Source organism: Rhineura floridana, chromosome 14 (genome assembly GCF_030035675.1).
Source record: "Rhineura floridana isolate rRhiFlo1 chromosome 14, rRhiFlo1.hap2, whole genome shotgun sequence".
NCBI classification, from domain to species: Eukaryota; Metazoa; Chordata; class Lepidosauria; order Squamata; family Rhineuridae; genus Rhineura; species Rhineura floridana.
The window spans coordinates 1,243,910-1,261,992 of NC_084493.1; the positions used below are offsets into that span (position 1 = coordinate 1,243,910).

General features: G+C 49.0%; 1 protein-coding gene across 4 annotated transcripts in view; it reads right to left on the minus strand.

Moving 5' to 3' along the window:
• Positions 1-18,083, minus strand: part of ADAMTS7 (ADAM metallopeptidase with thrombospondin type 1 motif 7) — a 69,250-nt gene that overhangs the window by 37,409 nt on the left and 13,758 nt on the right. For 3 of the 4 annotated variants that reach the window (XM_061594772.1, XM_061594773.1, XM_061594775.1), the window contains exons 8-15: positions 16,712-16,855; positions 13,306-13,450; positions 12,612-12,704; positions 9,579-9,724; positions 6,177-6,346; positions 4,988-5,121; positions 2,413-2,533; positions 1,344-1,588 (exon numbers count right to left, since the gene is read on the minus strand). In XM_061594772.1, coding sequence (XP_061450756.1) covers positions 1,344-1,588; positions 2,413-2,533; positions 4,988-5,121; positions 6,177-6,346; positions 9,579-9,724; positions 12,612-12,704; positions 13,306-13,450; positions 16,712-16,855 — 1,198 coding nt within the window. The remainder of the gene's footprint in view (positions 1-1,343; positions 1,589-2,412; positions 2,534-4,987; positions 5,122-6,176; positions 6,347-9,578; positions 9,725-12,611; positions 12,705-13,305; positions 13,451-16,711; positions 16,856-18,083) is intronic. The other variant, XM_061594774.1, reaches the window with a different exon arrangement.

Sequence of the window (18,083 nt, forward strand, 5' to 3'; positions counted from 1 at the left end):
ACAGAAGCTGCAACAGCCAGAGAGTGGCCAAAAGATGACAATTTTTAATGGTGCGGTGGGGTGGATGTTGTGACTCTAGAAGTAATAGTCAGTTTATTTATATGCCACATTTTCCAAAAATACATTCTGTTCAAAGAGCTTAACGGAAAATAGACAATTTAGTTCCTGATACAACAAAGGCCTTATTTGCATGTCACTTTAAACCATGGTTAAACTAAACTATGGTTCAAATGTGAATGATGGTGCATGCTGCTGAAATCGTGGGTGCTTCGCTCCTCCGCTCCTCCTGCTGCTGACGTGTTGTTGTAAGCAAACCATATTTTGTTCTTGGTTTACCACTAGAATGTTCACATTTAAACCATAGTTTAACTACGGTTTAAAATGATGTGCAAAGAAGGCCAAAGATTCTTGTGGCACCTTAAAAACTAAAGAAAACTATTGTGGCATCAGCATTAGTGAACTACAGTCTGCTTCATGCATCTGATGAAGAGGACTGTAGTCCATGAAAGTTTATGCCATAATAAATTTGCTAGTCTTCTAGGTGCCATCAGATTCTTTGTCGCTTTTGCTCCTTCCTCGCTAGAAATTCTGTTCCTCACTCAGTGAACTTGCTTCTGCTTCTCAGCCAAACATCCTCCCTGCAACCTGCTAGAGTTTGGGGGCCAGCTGCACTCTTTTTAAAAAATGAGCCAAGGCTTTGTCGGCAGTGAAATAATGTTCACATCCAGCTTGAGTTGGGGAGGGGCTGTTTAAATGTCTGCCAGGGATGAGCAGATTCCATGACTTGGATCACTAAGTGCTGAAAATATATTTATGACCTCAGCAGCCTCACAGCCTCAGTTGGAGCATGAAGTCCCAACAAGAGGCGCTTTCCCTGATGTGACAAGGCAGTGCTGAGGGAAGTTGCACCTGCTGGATTTTTGCCTGGCATGTAGCTCTTAATGGCACAGAGCCTCAGCCAGGAAAAAATGGTGGCAACCCTGGATCCTGGCCCCAGTCAGGGAAAACCTCAGAAAGTTCTGTTGCTGAAGGGTTGGACTTGAAGTGCAGGCCCCAGTGCTGGCTCCAAGTTCAAAATCTGACATTTCAAAAGGTTTCTTTTGAGCTGCCCTCCTCCTTATTTAATTGATTCTGCTTGATCTTTCAACCACACCACCATGTGAGGCAAGTCACTGTTATTCCTATTTTACAGCTTGGAAACTGAGGGAAATGCCAAAATCTGCAGCAGTGAGCCCATGGCGGAGGCAGAACCTGAACCCAGAACTCACAGGTCAAAATCGAACCGTGGATCCCCCTGGCCCATTCTGCAATCAAGGCAATGGCAACCCTCTCCCTTGGACTACCTGTATCCACACAGGCTCCTCAGTGGGGCCTGGAGAGGTGAGGTTCTCCCAGTTTCCAGTCCTCTCATAAGTGAAGGTTGTCCCGGCCACCTTGTAATCGCCATTCCACTGGATGGTCCAGCCGCCGTTCAGGAAGTATTTATCTGGATTTTCACTTCGCAAGGCCAGGAAATTCTCGGCTTCTGCCACCTCCTCAATCTGGATCTCTCGTGCTCCAGCGGGGATCAGCCCAACATCAACATAACCTGTTCAGGGGATCATACTCCTTGTCAGTTGCAGGTAATGGTACAAAAATGTTACCAGAGTAGTGCCCTCTTTAAATGTCCAGGATACCTCTGTCTCCTATTAAGAAAATGGCTGCTGGGACTTTCCCAAGCAAATTTTTTTGGGGGGAGAGCAAAAGGAGGGATGCCAACAGGACAGCAAATCCTCCAGCACTTGCCAAAGGAAAACAGGTGAACTTGCATTCAACATGAAAACAGAATTCACAATAACAATCCTCTGTGATCCTCTGTGAGGTCCAGCCTCCTGCCAAAAACATTTTGGAATATTACTTTTCAAAGCTCCCCTGTTCCCCCAATCCACATTTTTTTGGGGGGGGTGTACATCTAGCTTCTATTTAGTGTACCTTTATCATTGTTGTTGCAGATCTAATTCCGCAAATGCTATGATATTATAGAATCACAGAATAGTAGAACTGGAAGGGGCCTATAAGGCCATCAAGCCCACCCCCCTGCTCAATGCAGGAATCCAGCTTCAAGCATTCCCAACAGGTGGTTGTCCAGCTGCCTCTTGAAGGCCTCCAGTGATGGAGAGCCCTCCACCTCCCGAGCGAGGATATGCAGAATTGCTCCAACACAAGGTGGAGACACCTGTGCTCCCAATTCTTGCATCGTTGGTGGATTGTAAACAACAGCGAATACTGATCACATTTGCTGGATTAATTCCCATTCTAGACATGGGGTGAAGAAGAGAACACCGGCAATTTCTGCTCCCGTTACCATTTCTGTGGGAATTCTCCAACACCCCAATCCCACCCCCCCGGCCCAAATCTGACAAAGAACCTCACCCAGCCCGTCACTCTCCTCAAAGGTCCTCTTTACAGTTTCGCAGGTTGACCCATCTCCGTGGCACACCCCGCACCGATCCTCGACAGCATAGGAGTCGATCTCATAGTCGCAGCCGACGTTCTGAAAGGCAGGGAAGGGCGGCCAGCTCGTGATCCCCACGGGGCCACCACGATAATCCTGTCCCAGTGGCTCCGTAATATGTGGCGTTCTGCCACGTTCTGCTTCTGCTCTGGACTTTCCGTGCCAGAGAGCAAGTCTGAAACTTCACCTCCTAAACCAGCCAGGCTGAAGAACCAAGAGCACGTTTTGTCATTCAGGGAGCCAGCTAGTGGCAGCCTTCCCCAACCTGGTGCCCTCCAGATGATTTGGGCTACAGCCCCCATCAGCCCCAGCCGGCACAACCCTTGGCACTTGCTTGTCCAGTTCTGATGGAAATGTTTCCATCTGTACAGCCTGAGGTTAAGGTCAACGATAGTGTGAAACCAACCGTGTGCAGTCTTGACCACTGCCTCTCCTGGCTGACTACGGCAGCCAGAGGAGGCTTGGTTGCATGAGGAAGGAGAGTGCTGAACGCCTCCTTAGAGGAAGGCTTAATTCTGTTCAGCCTTAAGATACCAGCAGTCAGATCTATATTGAAAAAGCCTTCTCTAGACCCCCACCGTGTTGGAGACCTACCAGCCAGTCTCAAATTGGGCAAAGGTTGGGCAAAGGTTTTGCGCCAGTAGCGGGACCCCACGGTTTTTTGGATTATCTAGGCCAGCTTACTCAAGCTGGTGCAGATGTTTTGGACGACAACTCCCATCAACCCCATCATCCCACGGCTACGCCAGCTAGGGCTGTTGGGAGGTGTCATCCAAAACATCTAGAGGCCTTTGAACAGCACCTCCGCTACACCATTGCACACAACTTTTAATGTAATACCAAGGAAACTTCCGAATTAGTGCCTGGAGGTGGTAATAACCAGCTGGACAAAGAGGCCCTTACAAAAGGAGGCTTAATCCGGACAAGACGGAGGTGCTCCTGGTCAGGAAGGAGAGAAGACTCCGGAACAAGGAGTCACCAGCCTGTTTTGGATGGGATAGGACTCCCTGGGAAGCATCAGGTTTGCACTCTGGGGTTGCTCCTAGACTTGGATTTGCACCTGGTTGACTACATAGCAGCTGAGGCCAGAGTGCCTTTGGCCAGCTGTGCCCGTCCCCCAGGAGGTCAAACCTGGCCATGGCAACACATACCTTATTCACATCCAGGCTGGATTATTGCACTCCTCTGAGGAGTCTCTGGAAGTTTCAGTCGGCCCAAAATGCAGCTGCAAGGCTGCTGGTGGGCACTTGCCCTTGGGATCATGTTGCATTGATCCTGCAGAAGCTGCACTGGTTACCCGTTTGCTTCAGGGCAAAGCGTTGGTGATTACCTCTGAAGCTGAACTGGCTGAGGTCAAAGGTACCTTAGAGGCCACCTCCCCTCCCCCCCATTTCAGGAGCTCAGAAGGAGATGCCCTTCTCTGTCTCCCATCTGGGGTGACATCTGGGGTGTCTGAGTGGGATGGGGGGAGCCTTCTCAGTGGCTGCACCCAGACTATGGAATGCCTGGACCAAAGTATGGCGGCCTCCCCCTCCTGCCGCTTGCTATTTTCACTGGTTGTTGAACAGAGTTTTATTCCAGGAGGATTTTTCTGGTTTTAATTGCTGAGCTTTTCCCTCTCTCTCTGGCTCCTTGCTTTATAAAACTGTGATTTTAAAATGTTATTAAAGCTGGACTGAGTGGTGCTTACATGTATTCATCTGCATAAATAAATCCGGACAGCGGGGGGGGGGGGAGACAGGTCAGCAGACACTTTAGATTCATGCACCACCCCACCACATGGGGGGAGACCCTTAATACAGATAAAAACATAGACACAAACATACAAAAAGTTATTGTTAAAATGTATTTATGTATTGCATTTCTTTTCATGATGGAAACCCAAGGCGGCTTACAGATGGTTTCCAGGCGGTCTCCCATCCAGGCACTGACCAGGCCTGACCATTCAGACCATAGCCTGGTTAATGTAATTTATTCCATAGAATTAAAACCATGTAAAACATGTTAATATTTATGCATGTACATTTGTGCAAATTGGGGGTGTCCCTGGAAAGGGACTTAGCAACACCCCTGGCCACCTGTTTGTGAACAACTGCATCCCAGAGTGAAGACCAGCCTTTGCTATTTGGTGCCCTCTAGATGCTTTGGAGGACCACTTTCATCAGCCCCCACAGCCAGCACGGCCATGATCCTCTCAGCCCCATCTCCATACAGCTATGCTGGCTAGGGCTGATGGGAGACACAGGTCAAAGAATCTGGAAGGCTGGTAAAGGTTGAGGAAGGCCGGTAAAATTGGTTTCACACTGGCAGAGTGATCACTTGGTGATAGTAACATCCGGTGATAATCTGCAAAAGAGCCATCACAGATCCACGTCAAATGCTTCCTACAACTCCCAGTGTGGAGGTCTTCCACATGGCTTGCCCAGCCTTGCTGCACAGCATCGCCTCTTGCCACCAGCGTCCCAAGTCACACGTCCCCAAATGTCTGCCTACCTTACAGATCCCATTAATGCACACATCCCGACTGGATTTTGCTTCGTAACACGGGGTCCCGTCGATGACTGCATCACGGAGCTTTTCAGCAAAGTACTCATTCTCCGGGCGACAGTGCAATTCACACGGATTAACTGCAGATGCCAGCAAGAGCGGTCAAGAAGCCTGCCAGCATCCGGCTGCCTTTCCTCTTCCCTCCTCCTCAAACCACCTTTCATGTCGTTGAGGTTGCCAGAATAGGAGCAGGTACCCAGCAAAAGGTGCTTATGGAACCAGGCCTGCAGGTGGCTCATGCACCCAAGCCAAGCCATGGGCTGAATTCACAAGACAACCTGACCTCGGGGAAAATGCCTTCCTGACCCCATGATAGTGATCAGTCACACCCTGCGCATGCATGCGGGGTCCTTCCAAAGAAAATTGTACTGCATGCAAGGTCTCTCATCAAATCACCAGTGTCAGTGACTGCCCTTTCGCTAACCAGCCACCCTACATCCCAACATGCTCTGGGGAGGGAGCAGGTCCAGCATGAAAGCTACATCCAGAACAAAAGGCTCCAGGTGGCTCAAGTCAGCCAGCCAAGCTGCGTGGCCAGCGAACAACTTGTCAGCATTACTCAATGCATAATTTGTATGTACGAACATCTGAAAGAAGGCAGGAACCGACTCTGATGAGCTTTTGCCACCTGCTCGAGTCTTTCTTGTTCACCCAGGCATTTGCTGGCTGCAGAATTTTTTAGCTTGGTATTAGTAAATACATAGATAGAGAGCTTATGTGTCACCATGGATGTAAATTAATTGAAACTTTAAATATTTTAATACGACAGACAGACAGATATAATTATGTTTACTTTCTGTGAACTGCTCTGGTATTGCCCTAAGGAAGAGAGGTATATAAATATTTTAAATAAAATAAATAATATAACAACAGGAGTAACTTACAAACTCAGGAGTGGTCAGAGGGCCTGGGAGACCAGGATTCAAATCCTCACTGAGCCATGAAGCTCAGTGAGTGACCTTGGGCCAGCCACTATATCCCTTAGCCTAACCTACCTCACAGGGTTGTTGTGATGGCAAAATGGGGAGAACGACGCACACTACCTTGAGTTGCTTGGAGGAGAGGTGGGATGCTAAGGTATAAATAGATTTAAAAAATTGTTTTGCTCACACAGGAGAGAGAGAGACTGACTTACTGTTGTTAGGGACTGGGGTCCATTTGTAAAGTGTCCCCTTGTAGGGCTTGGTATCGAAGCGGCTGCACTGGATGTGGCGATAAGAGGGCCTGTCCGTGGGGCATGACTTTGTGTTGCAAATCCTGAAGCGCTTTCGTTCCCCCAGGCAGTATTTTCCGCCGTACTTTGGCCTGAGTTTGGGAAAGGAGCAGACAGGCACATTAGGATGCATTAAGGGTAGAGCATAAACCAGAACTGTCACTAGAAGCTAAAATGATGAAACTGAAGTTATCACAGTTTGGCCACATAATGAGAAGACATGATTCACTAGAAAAGATAATAATGCTGGGAGAAACAGAAGGGAGCAGAAAAAGAGGAAGGCCAAACAAGAGATGGGTTGATTCCATAAAGGAAACCACAGACCTGAACTTACAAGATCTGAACAGGGTGGTTCATGACAGATGCTTTTGGAGGTCACTGATTCATAGGGTCGCCATAAGTCGAAATCGACTTGAAAGCGCATAACAACAACAACAAAGGGTGGAGCAAAATCTTCTTGCCCTAAAGCAAGCAGAGAAGGGACAGCAAGCAGGCTGGGGAGCTGCCAAGATCCGGCTCCCACAGGTGGCCCTCCCCCACCACTGCCCCCCAAGGGGTTTGGGAAGAGCCATCTTGCCCTGAGGAGAGCAGATATCCAGCTTCTTCAGGACACCCGTTGCTTCGTCTTTTCTGCTTTATTGTATTTTTTAATTGATGCTCACTGTTTTAATCATTCGATCTAAACAGCTTTGTGAGGTCTGTTTAAAAAGTGGCACCTGAGCCTGAGAAGTGGCATATAAGGACTTTGAAAAAGGAACAAACCATTCCGCTGAGAAAGGGAGACAGAGAGAGAGAACGGTCTGAAGGCACGCGGCACAGCTCGTTCCCCTGCTGGAGGTAAGCAAGGAGTCCACACATGAAACACCTTGGGAAGGAGAGGTCAGCTCCTAGGAGCACTTCACGGGAAGGACAAGACACCACAGGGAGAAAATTCCGCTGGCAACTGGTACGTGTAGCTGTCCCAACACCGGGGGGGGGGCAGGCAATTTGGCCCATGGGCCCACAGTGCCAAACCCTCATCGTTCATCTGCCACAGCCTTTGCCAACCTGGGGTCCTCCAGATGTTTCGCACTATATCCTCTGTCAGCCTTAGCACTGAGTGGCCATGCTGGCTGAGGCCTATGGGCTCATAGTCCAAAACATCTGGAAAGCACCAGGTTGGGGAAGAATATGCTGCTGCCCTTGTTCATCTTGCACGCTCTCCACAGCCGACGTGTCCATGTCAATCCAAAAAGCAAACCAACCAGCAGGATCATCTCAATAAGCTCATCAAGCACAACAAGATACTTGGGAAGTGACAATCGAAGGAGCCAGTTAATGCTGATAAGCTTGTTGATGATGTAATCGTTACACATCTCCAAGAAACAAATGCTTCTGAATAAAACTTCACCCGCAGCATGAAGTGTTTGTTCTGCAGATCCCAGAGCAACTTCCTCCAACCTGGTGCCCGCCAGATGTTTTGGCGGCACAGATGGATGGAGGGTAACAGGTTGGGGAAGGCTAAGTGGATATTGTAACAACACTGAATTTCTTTGCTGAAAAGGTCAGGAAGGGTGGGCAAGGAGGACGACATTCACCCAAATGAAGATAAATAAATGGCAGTCTGATTTACTGGAGTCCCCACCTACCCCCACCTATGTCCCAGGCCTCTGTGCTCGGCTAGGAAACAACAGTGGCTTTCAGAAGCGGCCATTTCAGAGAGGCTGTGCAAATGAGGTAGGGCAGGAAGATCAGAGGTGGAGGACAGGCAAGACCAGGCCACTGTTGAAGGAAAAATATTTTATTAGTAGCATAATTATCATCATCATCTTCATTTGTTGGTCACCTCACACCCAACACTCTCTAAGCGAAATATACAATATCAACACAAAATTTAAAACATACAATATAAAAACTTAAAACCCAAACGAAAGAAACTAAGACAGCACATCTCAAGGGCCAAAGGCTGGAGTGAAAAGGAAAATCTTTGCCTGGCACCTACAGATGGATAAAGAAGGCGTCAGGCATGCCTCCCTTGGGAGACCATTCCGTAGCTGGAGGGCCACCACTGAAAAGGCCCATTCTTGGGTGGTAGGGGCACAGAAAGAAAGGCCTGTGATGATGACCACAGGGTCCAGATCAGTTCATACGGGGAGAGGTGGTCCTTGACCCAATAATAATAATAATAATAATAATCAGGCCACTTTTGAGCTGCACACATGTAGGGAGGCTGAGGGCATCTTCTCCTGAGCACATGGGGATTGGGGGTGTGGCCAGAGGGGCACGTGGGCCTTGGGAGGGGGGCTGGCCAGTGTGGCACCACCACCACTCCTCCACGTGTTCAGGGAAAGCCTGAAAGGGCCTTGAGGCTGCAGCAGGAAGAGGTGGAAGAACAGACCACTTCAGACTGTGGGGAGAGAATCACACTTTGGAACACAAATATTGACTTGTTTATTTCATTGAACTAAATTCATATTCTGCTTGGTTGTATGATAAACTCCATGCAAGTGAAAAAAACTACTGCGCAGGCAGGAGCCTGGGGTGGCACTCCATGATGTTCTAGGCGGGCTATGTTTTGTTTAAATATAATGGGGGTATAAAAAACAACCCCAAGGCATTACCAATCTGTAAGCCAGGGGAAGCTAACATGGTGCCCTCTATGTGCTGTGGACTCCAACTCCCATCAGCCCCAGCCAGCATGGCCAATACACAGGGATGATGGGCATTGTGGTGCCACACTGGCGACCCATGCCTTAAGCTGTGCAGCGCATCATGACTCTTAGGACCCTACTGCATCCAGGGCCTCCTGGTGCCACATGGGGCTTGTGCATGGATTGCCCATAGGGACCTTCCCCTTCCGCTAAATGAGGGCCAAACTCCAAGTGACATTAATTGGCCAAAGGTAAGTAATGTGCATACTTTTTGTTATGTAAATAGGAGCCACAGGGAAGCCTGGGGGGGGCTTTAACTCTCTTCTTCCCTGCCACGGTCTTGGGGAAAATTGCCTCTCCAAAGCTGCTATTTGCATAATGGAGTCTGTCCTAATGAACGAATACTACACAACAGCCTGCTGGGTAGGCTCTTGACAAGGAGACTTAGGAGGATGGAGGTGGCCGTGGCTACTAGCCAGCATGCTCAGGGAAAGGTGCAATGATATTCACTACACCAGCTCTGATGAAATGAATGGAAGCTGCACAATAGCACAGACCCAGAGAGTCCTTTCTTCCATGCTGCTGTCTCCGACGCAGCTGACAACAATCACTTTTGGGGACAGGAGGCGGACTGAGATGGGGTGTCCCCCCTCCCTCGCCCCTGTTGCCAGCAGAAGAACGGCTAGTGACTTACGTCGGGCTGTTGCACTGCCGCTCTGCATTCTGCACGCCAGCACCGCAAGTTCGGGAACAGGCGCCCCAGGAGCTCCAGGCTGCCCACACTCCACTGATGGACTCTGGGCGGTAACCCATGTGGACGCACTCTCCGTTGAAACACCACTGCAGAGGAAGCGGGAGCAGCACGTCAGCCACGCGTGGCCTGCAAAACTAGGCTCCATCAAAGTGTTTCCTAAGCTGGTGCCCTCTGGATGCTTCAGACTAGAACTCCCAGGGCTTCTTTTGTGACAGTACTCACCAGCACAGAGTACCAGTGCCTCTTTGTGGGGTTTTGCTGCCCAGGCCACCCATTTTGTGCTGACCCCCATGGTACTTTCATCAAGATATGAGCACTGGCACCTCATTTTTATTTCTTTTTGCCAAAAAAGCACTGACAGTTCCCATCAGCCCCAGCCGGCACGGCCATTGCCAGGGCCATAGCTCAGGGGCAGAAACATTTCCAGGTTCAGCTACTAGCGTCTCCCAGGAGGGAACAGCCCTTGTCTCAACCCTTGGAGAGTCACTGTCAGTCAGAGTAGAAAACATTGGGCCAGATGGTCTGGCTGAGTATAAGGCAGCTTTCTGTGTTCCTACGTTCCTAATCCAAAACATCTGGGGCTCACCAGCTTGAGGAAGCATGCTTTGCAAAAATACCTCAAGACTTGCCCAGCTCCGAACGGCCTCAGAGTACAGCAAAGGGAAAAGGACTTTGGAATAGCCTTGGGAACTTCAGGGTGGCCTGGCAAATTTCCACAGAAATGGGATTTGACGGTAAGTTTGGTGGCTTGCACAGACCCTGACAGCTGTGGCAGAATCGCAAGAAACTCAGCAATCAGGTCTGGTTTTTTTCCCCCAAGCAAGATTTTGGCATTCACGTTTGGGAAATTACATTGGAAACATGCAGATGGCAACTGAAAATGCAAGCCTGAAGCAGTTTGTTTTATAATTTTCACTTTAGTGGTCTTCCAAACGAACTTTTATGTTTTATCTCGAAACCAACAGAGCATGACTTACAAATTTTCTTTAACTCGCAACTATTTTAAAAGAGGGAAATGATGTTGTAAAGCCACATAACCAGACAAAATTGACATGATACGAATCTAGAAGTAATAGTAGAGTAAAACCATTATGTCACCTAGAGAATATTTTTATTAGGTGACTTGTAAATTGAGTTAATAAAAGAGATGTAATAAATACATAATAAATATGAGCAACTAAAAGGTTGCAAAGTTGTGAGAGAGCTTTCAAGTTTAGCAAAACTCTTAATTGGGATGGAAGTTTAAAGAAATATAGGGGGACAGAAAAGGATTTTGTTGGACAACGTAAAAACAAGCACAGAGTCTGTGGTTTGTCTCAAGATGGAAAGGGAGACGCGTCAGGCAGATTTAATTCAGACAGGCTGCTGCTGGCGTGAGAACATCTCAGGTTGCACCAAAGGCTGGTGCGAAACAGAAACATTAGATGCTCACTTTTAAAAAATCAAATCAAGATAAAGCCAAGAGTAAAGTGGGTTCCATCTCGGGCTGTAGTTGGCAGACACATTATTTAAATGTAGAAGTAAAAAACACCGTCTCAGTCTTGTGCTCAGGTCCTGCTTGCCGGCTTCCCATTAAGGGCATCTGGTTGGCCACTGTGAGACCAGGATGCTGAACCAGATGGGCCCCTTTGGCCAGATCCATCTTCAGGGCTCTGCTTATGTGCTTATGAGTGAAGGGACAGTAAAATGGCAGATGCAATGCAACGTAAACAAATGTAAAGTGGTGCATTCTGGGACGCAAACAAACTTATGTTTTTACTCTCTATGTTCAGCAAGGCTGGAGCACATTTTATGCAATGGAGTAGGGGCCACATTACCTAACAGTCACAGCACACGCATACCCAAGCAGACCCCTGGTTGGTTCAACTCAGCGGTGTCTACCCAGCAGTAGCTGCCATAGTACCAACCAGATGCTGTAGTCCAAGAACCCCCATCACTGCTGACCATTGGCCATGTTGGCTGCAGGGAATGCTGGGAGCTGGAATCCATAGCATCTGGGGGGCACCATATTGGCTATGCCCAGGTCTGTATAGGCTGGCGTGGCTTTCCAGGAGCAGTCTGAGGCAAGGGGTCTCCCCAGCCTACTGGCAGATACCAGGGATTGAATATATGGGGCCTCCTGCAGGCAAAGCAAGTGGCCAACCATAGAGACGGGTCCTTTTCTCGCATTTCGGGTCATGCCAGCAAAAGAGTCTCTCTCTCTCTTGTTCCAGCTTCTTTCTTTGCTTAACATCCAACCTGGCCAAAAGTGTCACTGATGAATTTTGTCTTTAACATACTTAATGAAACTTATGAGTGCAATTTAGCTTCCTACAGAATGTGGGTTCTCAAATGCATCCACCTGCCTGTATGGCAGAGACCTGAAGGATCCTGGATGTTGCATGGTCCAAACGAATAGATACTTGAAGGCTGCTTCAAACCATATGATTTCAGGCACAGATATTATCTCATGCAAAGCAGCCCCTCAAGGTCTGCCAAGGGTTGCCTGCTGATGATGAATTTTTTCATTTCATTATTTCATTTATATCCCACCTTTCCTCTGAGATGATGTACGTGGTTCTCTTCCCCCTCCATTTTATCATCACAACAACCCTGTGAGGTAGGTTAGGCTGAGAGACAGTGACTGGCCCAAGGTCACTCAGTGGCAGAGTGAGGATTTGAACCCTGCTCTCCCAGGCCGTGGACAGCCAGTGTGGCATAGTGGTTAGAGTGTTGGACTACGGCCTGGGAGACCAGGGTTCAAATCCCCACACAGCCATGAAGCTCACTGGATGACCTTGGGCCAGTCACTGCCTCTCAGCCTCAGAGGAAGGCAATGGTAAACTACATCTGAATACTGCTTACGTGAAAACCCTATTCATAGGGTCGCCATAAGTCAGAATTGACTTGAAGGCAGTCCATTTCCATTTTACTCCCAGGTCGCAGTCTAGCACTCTAACCACTACACTGCACTGACTTGCAGAAAGGCATTACCTTGCTTTCATCACATTTGGTGCCATCAACAGCTGCATCCAGCTTGGAGTGACATGTGTTCCCCACGGAGCACCAGAGGGTGTTGCAGATGCTCTGCAAGATAAAGACCCAAGAGAATGAGGACACAGAAGCCATCCCTTCTGAGACGGGCTGCACTCGAGCAAGTCCACTCGGCTGAGCCCCCTGACCTATAGCTGAGGAAAGAGGAGAAGCTGTCCATGATTTCCTTCCCATCTCCAAATCTGGGCTGTGCAGGTACCCTAGCAATTTTCAAAGGGACTGAAAATGAAACTGCCGATATCATAGTGCTGCTATACAAATCTAAGGTCCGGCCACATTTGGAATACCAGGAGTAGTTCTGGTCGCTCACCTCAAAAAGGGTATTGTAGAGTCGGAAAGGGTTCAGCGAAGGGCAAGCAGAATGATCAAGGGGATGGAGCAAATTATTTGAAAAATCTCAGCTGCAGGAGGGAGCCCCCATCCAGGAACAGGCCCTGCTTGGTGGTCCTGCTGAAAATCACTGCTCCAAAATCTTGACTGAACTGGCCTCCTCCCCACAGCAGTTTCCTTCTCAAAGGGGTTTCCCAGCAGAGGCGAACCCCCACCCTACCTGCACACCTGTTTCAGAATTCTAGGCTTCTGCTGCTGGCTCCAAAGTAACTGGGGAACCCCCAAACCCCCAGCCCTTCCTTACATCCATATCATCACAGTAGGTGGAGTAAGCGCCATACTGGAGCCGGCACTGGTGGCCGACGTCGTAGAGGACTCCCGGGGGAACCGACGGGAAGTCGATCACGTCTTTGGCCGGCGGGTCATCCAGGCAGAGCCCCCAGCCCCGGCTGCAAAGAGAAATGTCCAAATGAAAGGGTTGAACATGAAACGGAGCCCGTAAGGGGGGGCAGCACAATATTCTAATAAGGGAGACTTGGGGGCCTCCAGATTGGTGTGAGTGTGTATTCTGCAACATGCTGTTGGTGCAATAATAAGGAATTAGTGGCGAGTTTATCTTGGACCATCCGCACATCGCTCCACTGCATTAGTTGCTCTGTGAAGCTTATCCAGCGTTATTGCATTATTGCTGTCTGGAGGGACACGCTTGCAATACCGCACAACAGAAGTAGGACAAAGATAAATAAATCCCTGGAGCACCTGTGGTATGAAAAGCTATAGGAGCGCCAACTGTGCTCAAAGTGGGATCCCGTCTAACCACCTCGATCCCATCATGAATACTCTACAAAAAAGGGTGTCCAGAGGGGGCCCGGGCTTCTCCAGTATGCCCAGTAACTGGGTTGAGGTGCCAGAGCGCACCGTCTAGGCTATGTTAAGTGACTACCAAGAGAGCTTCACGGCTGAGGAGCGTAAGCGAGCTTCTCTGACCCCCAAGAAGCAGGGGGAGGGGAGGAGTGTGCACTCTGGAACCCTCCCCGCACTGCCCCCAGATCAGCACAGGAGTTTGTAAGCCTTTCCTTGCTGGGTTGAGCCCATTAAACTCATATCTGTGTGAGAAGATGATTGAACACAGGAGCCGGCTGTATTTATTCCAGGAGCAAGTCATCAAAATGTTTACATCTGTCTTGGCCTGGCCTTGTTCCTGAGGAAAGGCCAGCTGTTGAGTGGGAAAGGAAGCCCAGAGTCATCAGCTGCCCCGACAGCCGGCCGTGACAAAGTTGACATTGAAAGAGCCAGCTGAACGGATGAAGCTGATTTACGTCACATCAGACCACGGAGCTACCTAGCCCAGAACGGTCTGCTCCAGCAGAAGGCAGGAACTCTTCAAGGTCCCGGCAGAAGCCTCTCTCAGCCCGGCTACATGGAGATTCCTGGGCTTGAACCCAGGACCTTCTGCGTGCAAAACAGATGCTGTCCCCCTGAGCTCAATCCAGGGTCTCAAAGGCACGGACTGCAGCTCAGCGAGAAGGGACCCTGCTTTGCACGCACGAGGTCCCGGGTTCAATTCAAGTCACAAAAACTGGATTTTCAAGATTGCCAGCAGGAGAGAGGAGAAGAAAAAAGGTTTTTTGGAACCCCTAGTTTATGGGCACTGAAAAATAATTGCTGATGTTCAGGGTCAGGCTAGACTTCAAGACTTTGCAAAGGAGGTGCATGTTAGAGCCAAAGAGGGAGAACAGGTTGCTGTCTGGTCTGAGGAATGGGTTCTGCTTGCTTGCCGGATGTCCCAGCATTGGACTATGCCAGCCTCCCCCAACCTGGTGCCCTCCAGATGTTTTGGACTACAATTCCCACCAGCAACAGCCATCCTGGTCGTATTGTGTTGGGGCTGATAGGAAATGTGGTCCAAAACCTCTGGAGGGCACCAGGTTGGGGGAGGCTGGCCTAGACCAGCGGCACACAGAAAGATATAGCACACACCTGTCTATGACCATATAGAATGGTATAGTGGTTAGACCCTGGGAGACTCGGGTTCAAATCCCCACTCAGCCATGAAGCTCACTAGGTGACCTTGGGCCAGTCGCTCTCTCTCAGCCAAACGTGCCTCACAGGGTTGTTGTGAGGATGAAATGGGGAGAGGGAGAACTATGCACATCATCATGAGCTGCTTGGAGGAAAGGTGGAACATAAATGTGAGAAAAATACTGCCCAGGAACCTTGAGGTTGAGAGCAGAATGCAAATCGAACAACAACTGTTCCCAGAATATTTGCAGCCATCATGAAAAGGAGGAAAGTGCCCCTGGGCATGTGTGAAATGTCCTTTCCTCATTACTGAACAGCCAGCTTCAGGGAACAGTTTCCAGGCTACCTTGAGCCCAGAACCTCTTATCTTATATCTTAACCCCTGCAACCAGGCCTGGAGCCTTATGCAGAGTCACAGCTCATTCCGGGGTGAGCCCTGCCCCTGCATATAACGCGAGGACCAAACACCACTGAGTGGCTCACCTGACTCATTACGTTAGAGCCACAGGCCTCAAATCTGTGCTAAGGTGCTAGTTCCTTGCACTGTTGCAAGAAAAGGCTGATGGCAGCTGTAACCCAGCTGCTGTCTGTTCTTGCAACCTCTCTTGTCCTTTCCTGGTCTGCCTGCAAGAGCCAAAGGGGAAAAGGGAACAGCTGGGCCAAGCAGGAAGCAGGAACTGGAAGCCGCAAATCTCCAAGCACTCAGCTTAAGCGCCTAGTAGGAGGCCGGGGAATTGGCAGCAACAAGGTGCTAAAAATAGACAGATGCTGGAAAGAATTTGGCACGGCCTTTCTAAGCTGGGCAATCTCTTTAGTCCTGGCAAGGCCCCCACTAGGACAGGGATAGGGGCTGGTGTCCACGGCAGCAGAGTCATTAATACAGCACAAGCCCTCTGTTAGCAAGACCAAACCCTTTAGTGCTCAATTATGTAATGCGCACATAGTTGGACTGTGACTGTCAACTCACCCCCACTCTCACATATACCCATCCTCCTTGCCATTTGTGAGACACCAGTTTCCCCCTTATCAGCTACACACACACACACTAATGTAAAAGGTAAACGTTCTCCTGCAGGAAGGCACCTCTACGATCCCTACTGCTGCCAAGAAAGAACATTTAACTGCCATTTAAAGTGCGTCCCTAGCACCTTGACTCAAAGCTCAAAGAATAAATTGCATTTGTTTCTTCTGCTAATGGTTCTGTATTTGATTTTTAATGTAAATGGTCCTTGAATCAATTTGGATAAATGACAATAGGTACAAAAATCAAATATGGAAAAATTTATTTAGAATATTTGTAACACACCCTTCCTGCAGAAGTCCAAGATGGTTCATAATTCAAAACCACTAATGTAAAACAAAAGTTCCAAAGCCTTGCAGGGCAGCCAATAAGAAGGCCCCGTCCCTTGTCCCAATGAAACGTACTGCAGGAGTTCATGGGACACCGAAGGAAGTCTCCGTTGAGAAGAGGGCAGGCTCAGAGGAGAGGAGGAAGGTTTGCTCTGAGCCCAGCCATGAACAAGAAAAAAACCCCACAAGTGACTCTGCGTCTCTGGGGGCACAAGCGACCCTTTGGCCAACAAATGCCAACTTCCACACAGCCTCCCCCTGGTCCCCAAAGCAAGCCACGCCCCCTGCTGCAGCCCCAGCGCTTTAGAAGAAGGCAAAGGGAATGAGGCCGCACTTACTCCAGGAAGCGGGTGACATACTCCCGGCTGCAGGAGGACCAGGTGAGGGGCGAAGTGTCGTACAGGAGCTGTGGGGACATGATGAAAGGTCTTTTCCCAACTGGCTCACAGTCATTGCCGCTTCCGTCATGCTGAATCCCAAAACTGTAAGAGCACAGCCCCCCAAAGGGGGAGGTGAGCCACACACCCAGACACAGCCGCAAAGGAGCGTCAAGAGGGCACCCCAAGGGCCTGGGCAGAAGCCAAATTCACACACACACACACACACCCCAGGGCTGTTCTCCCTGAGCCCTTGAGGGATGGCCTACCGCAGGCTTCCCCACCCCAATCCTCTCCAGGTGTTTTGGACTACATCTCCCATCCGCCGCAGCCAGCACGGTCATATGATGATGGGGTTGATGGGAACACAGCTGGGCTGACTGGAGCTGCTGCGGATGGCAGCCCAAAACGTCTGGAGGACGCCAGGTTGGCAAAGGCTGGTCCACTTCGCACATGCCCACAAGAGGGCCAAACAACACACAATACTAGATATTTTATTTTTATGATATATTAATTAAACTTTCTTCCCGCCCTTCCTCCCAGAAGAAGCCCAGGGCGGCAAACAAAGAACAAAACACTACAACACCTCAAAAACAAAACATCTTAAAAACATTTGAAAAACAAAATGTCTTGTAAATACAGTATGAAACTAGCATGACCACTTCAATGTAGTTAGTTTTGTTTACTAAATATACATAAAGTTAAGCGTGCTAAATTAGATCACTCTCTAAAGAATCAGGACGTTTTTCTACATACATACAATTTTTTGCAGTGCAAATTATGCTGGTCTGTGATTCAAAGGGTTGTCCTTTGGAGACCTTGCGTAGGTTTTTAAAGTGGAAAAGAGCAGACAGGGTTGGGACTGCGGCTCACTGGGTAAGGGGTCTCATCCTTACCCTCCACTACAGTCTCAACAAAAGTCCTCCCCAAGCGGCTGTTAGCTCTGAGAAGGAAGCTAGCATTGGCAGCCTGTAACCGTTGCAGGATGCAGGATATTATAGAGTTGGAAAAGGTTCAGAAGAGGGCAACCAGAATGGGGATGGAGCAACTCCCTTATGAGGAAAGGTTGCAGCATTTGGGGCTTTTTAGTTTAGAGAAAAGGCGGGTCAGAGGAGACATGATGGAAGTGTATAAAATTATGCATGGCACTGAGAAAGTGGATAGAGAAAAGTTCTTCTCCCTCTCTCATAATACTAAAACTCGTGGACATTCAAAGAAGCTGAATGTTGGAAGATTCAGGACAGACAAAAGGAAGTACTTTTTTACTCAGCGCATAGTTAAAATATGGAATTTGCTCCCACAAGATGCAGTAATGGCCACCAGCTTGGACGGC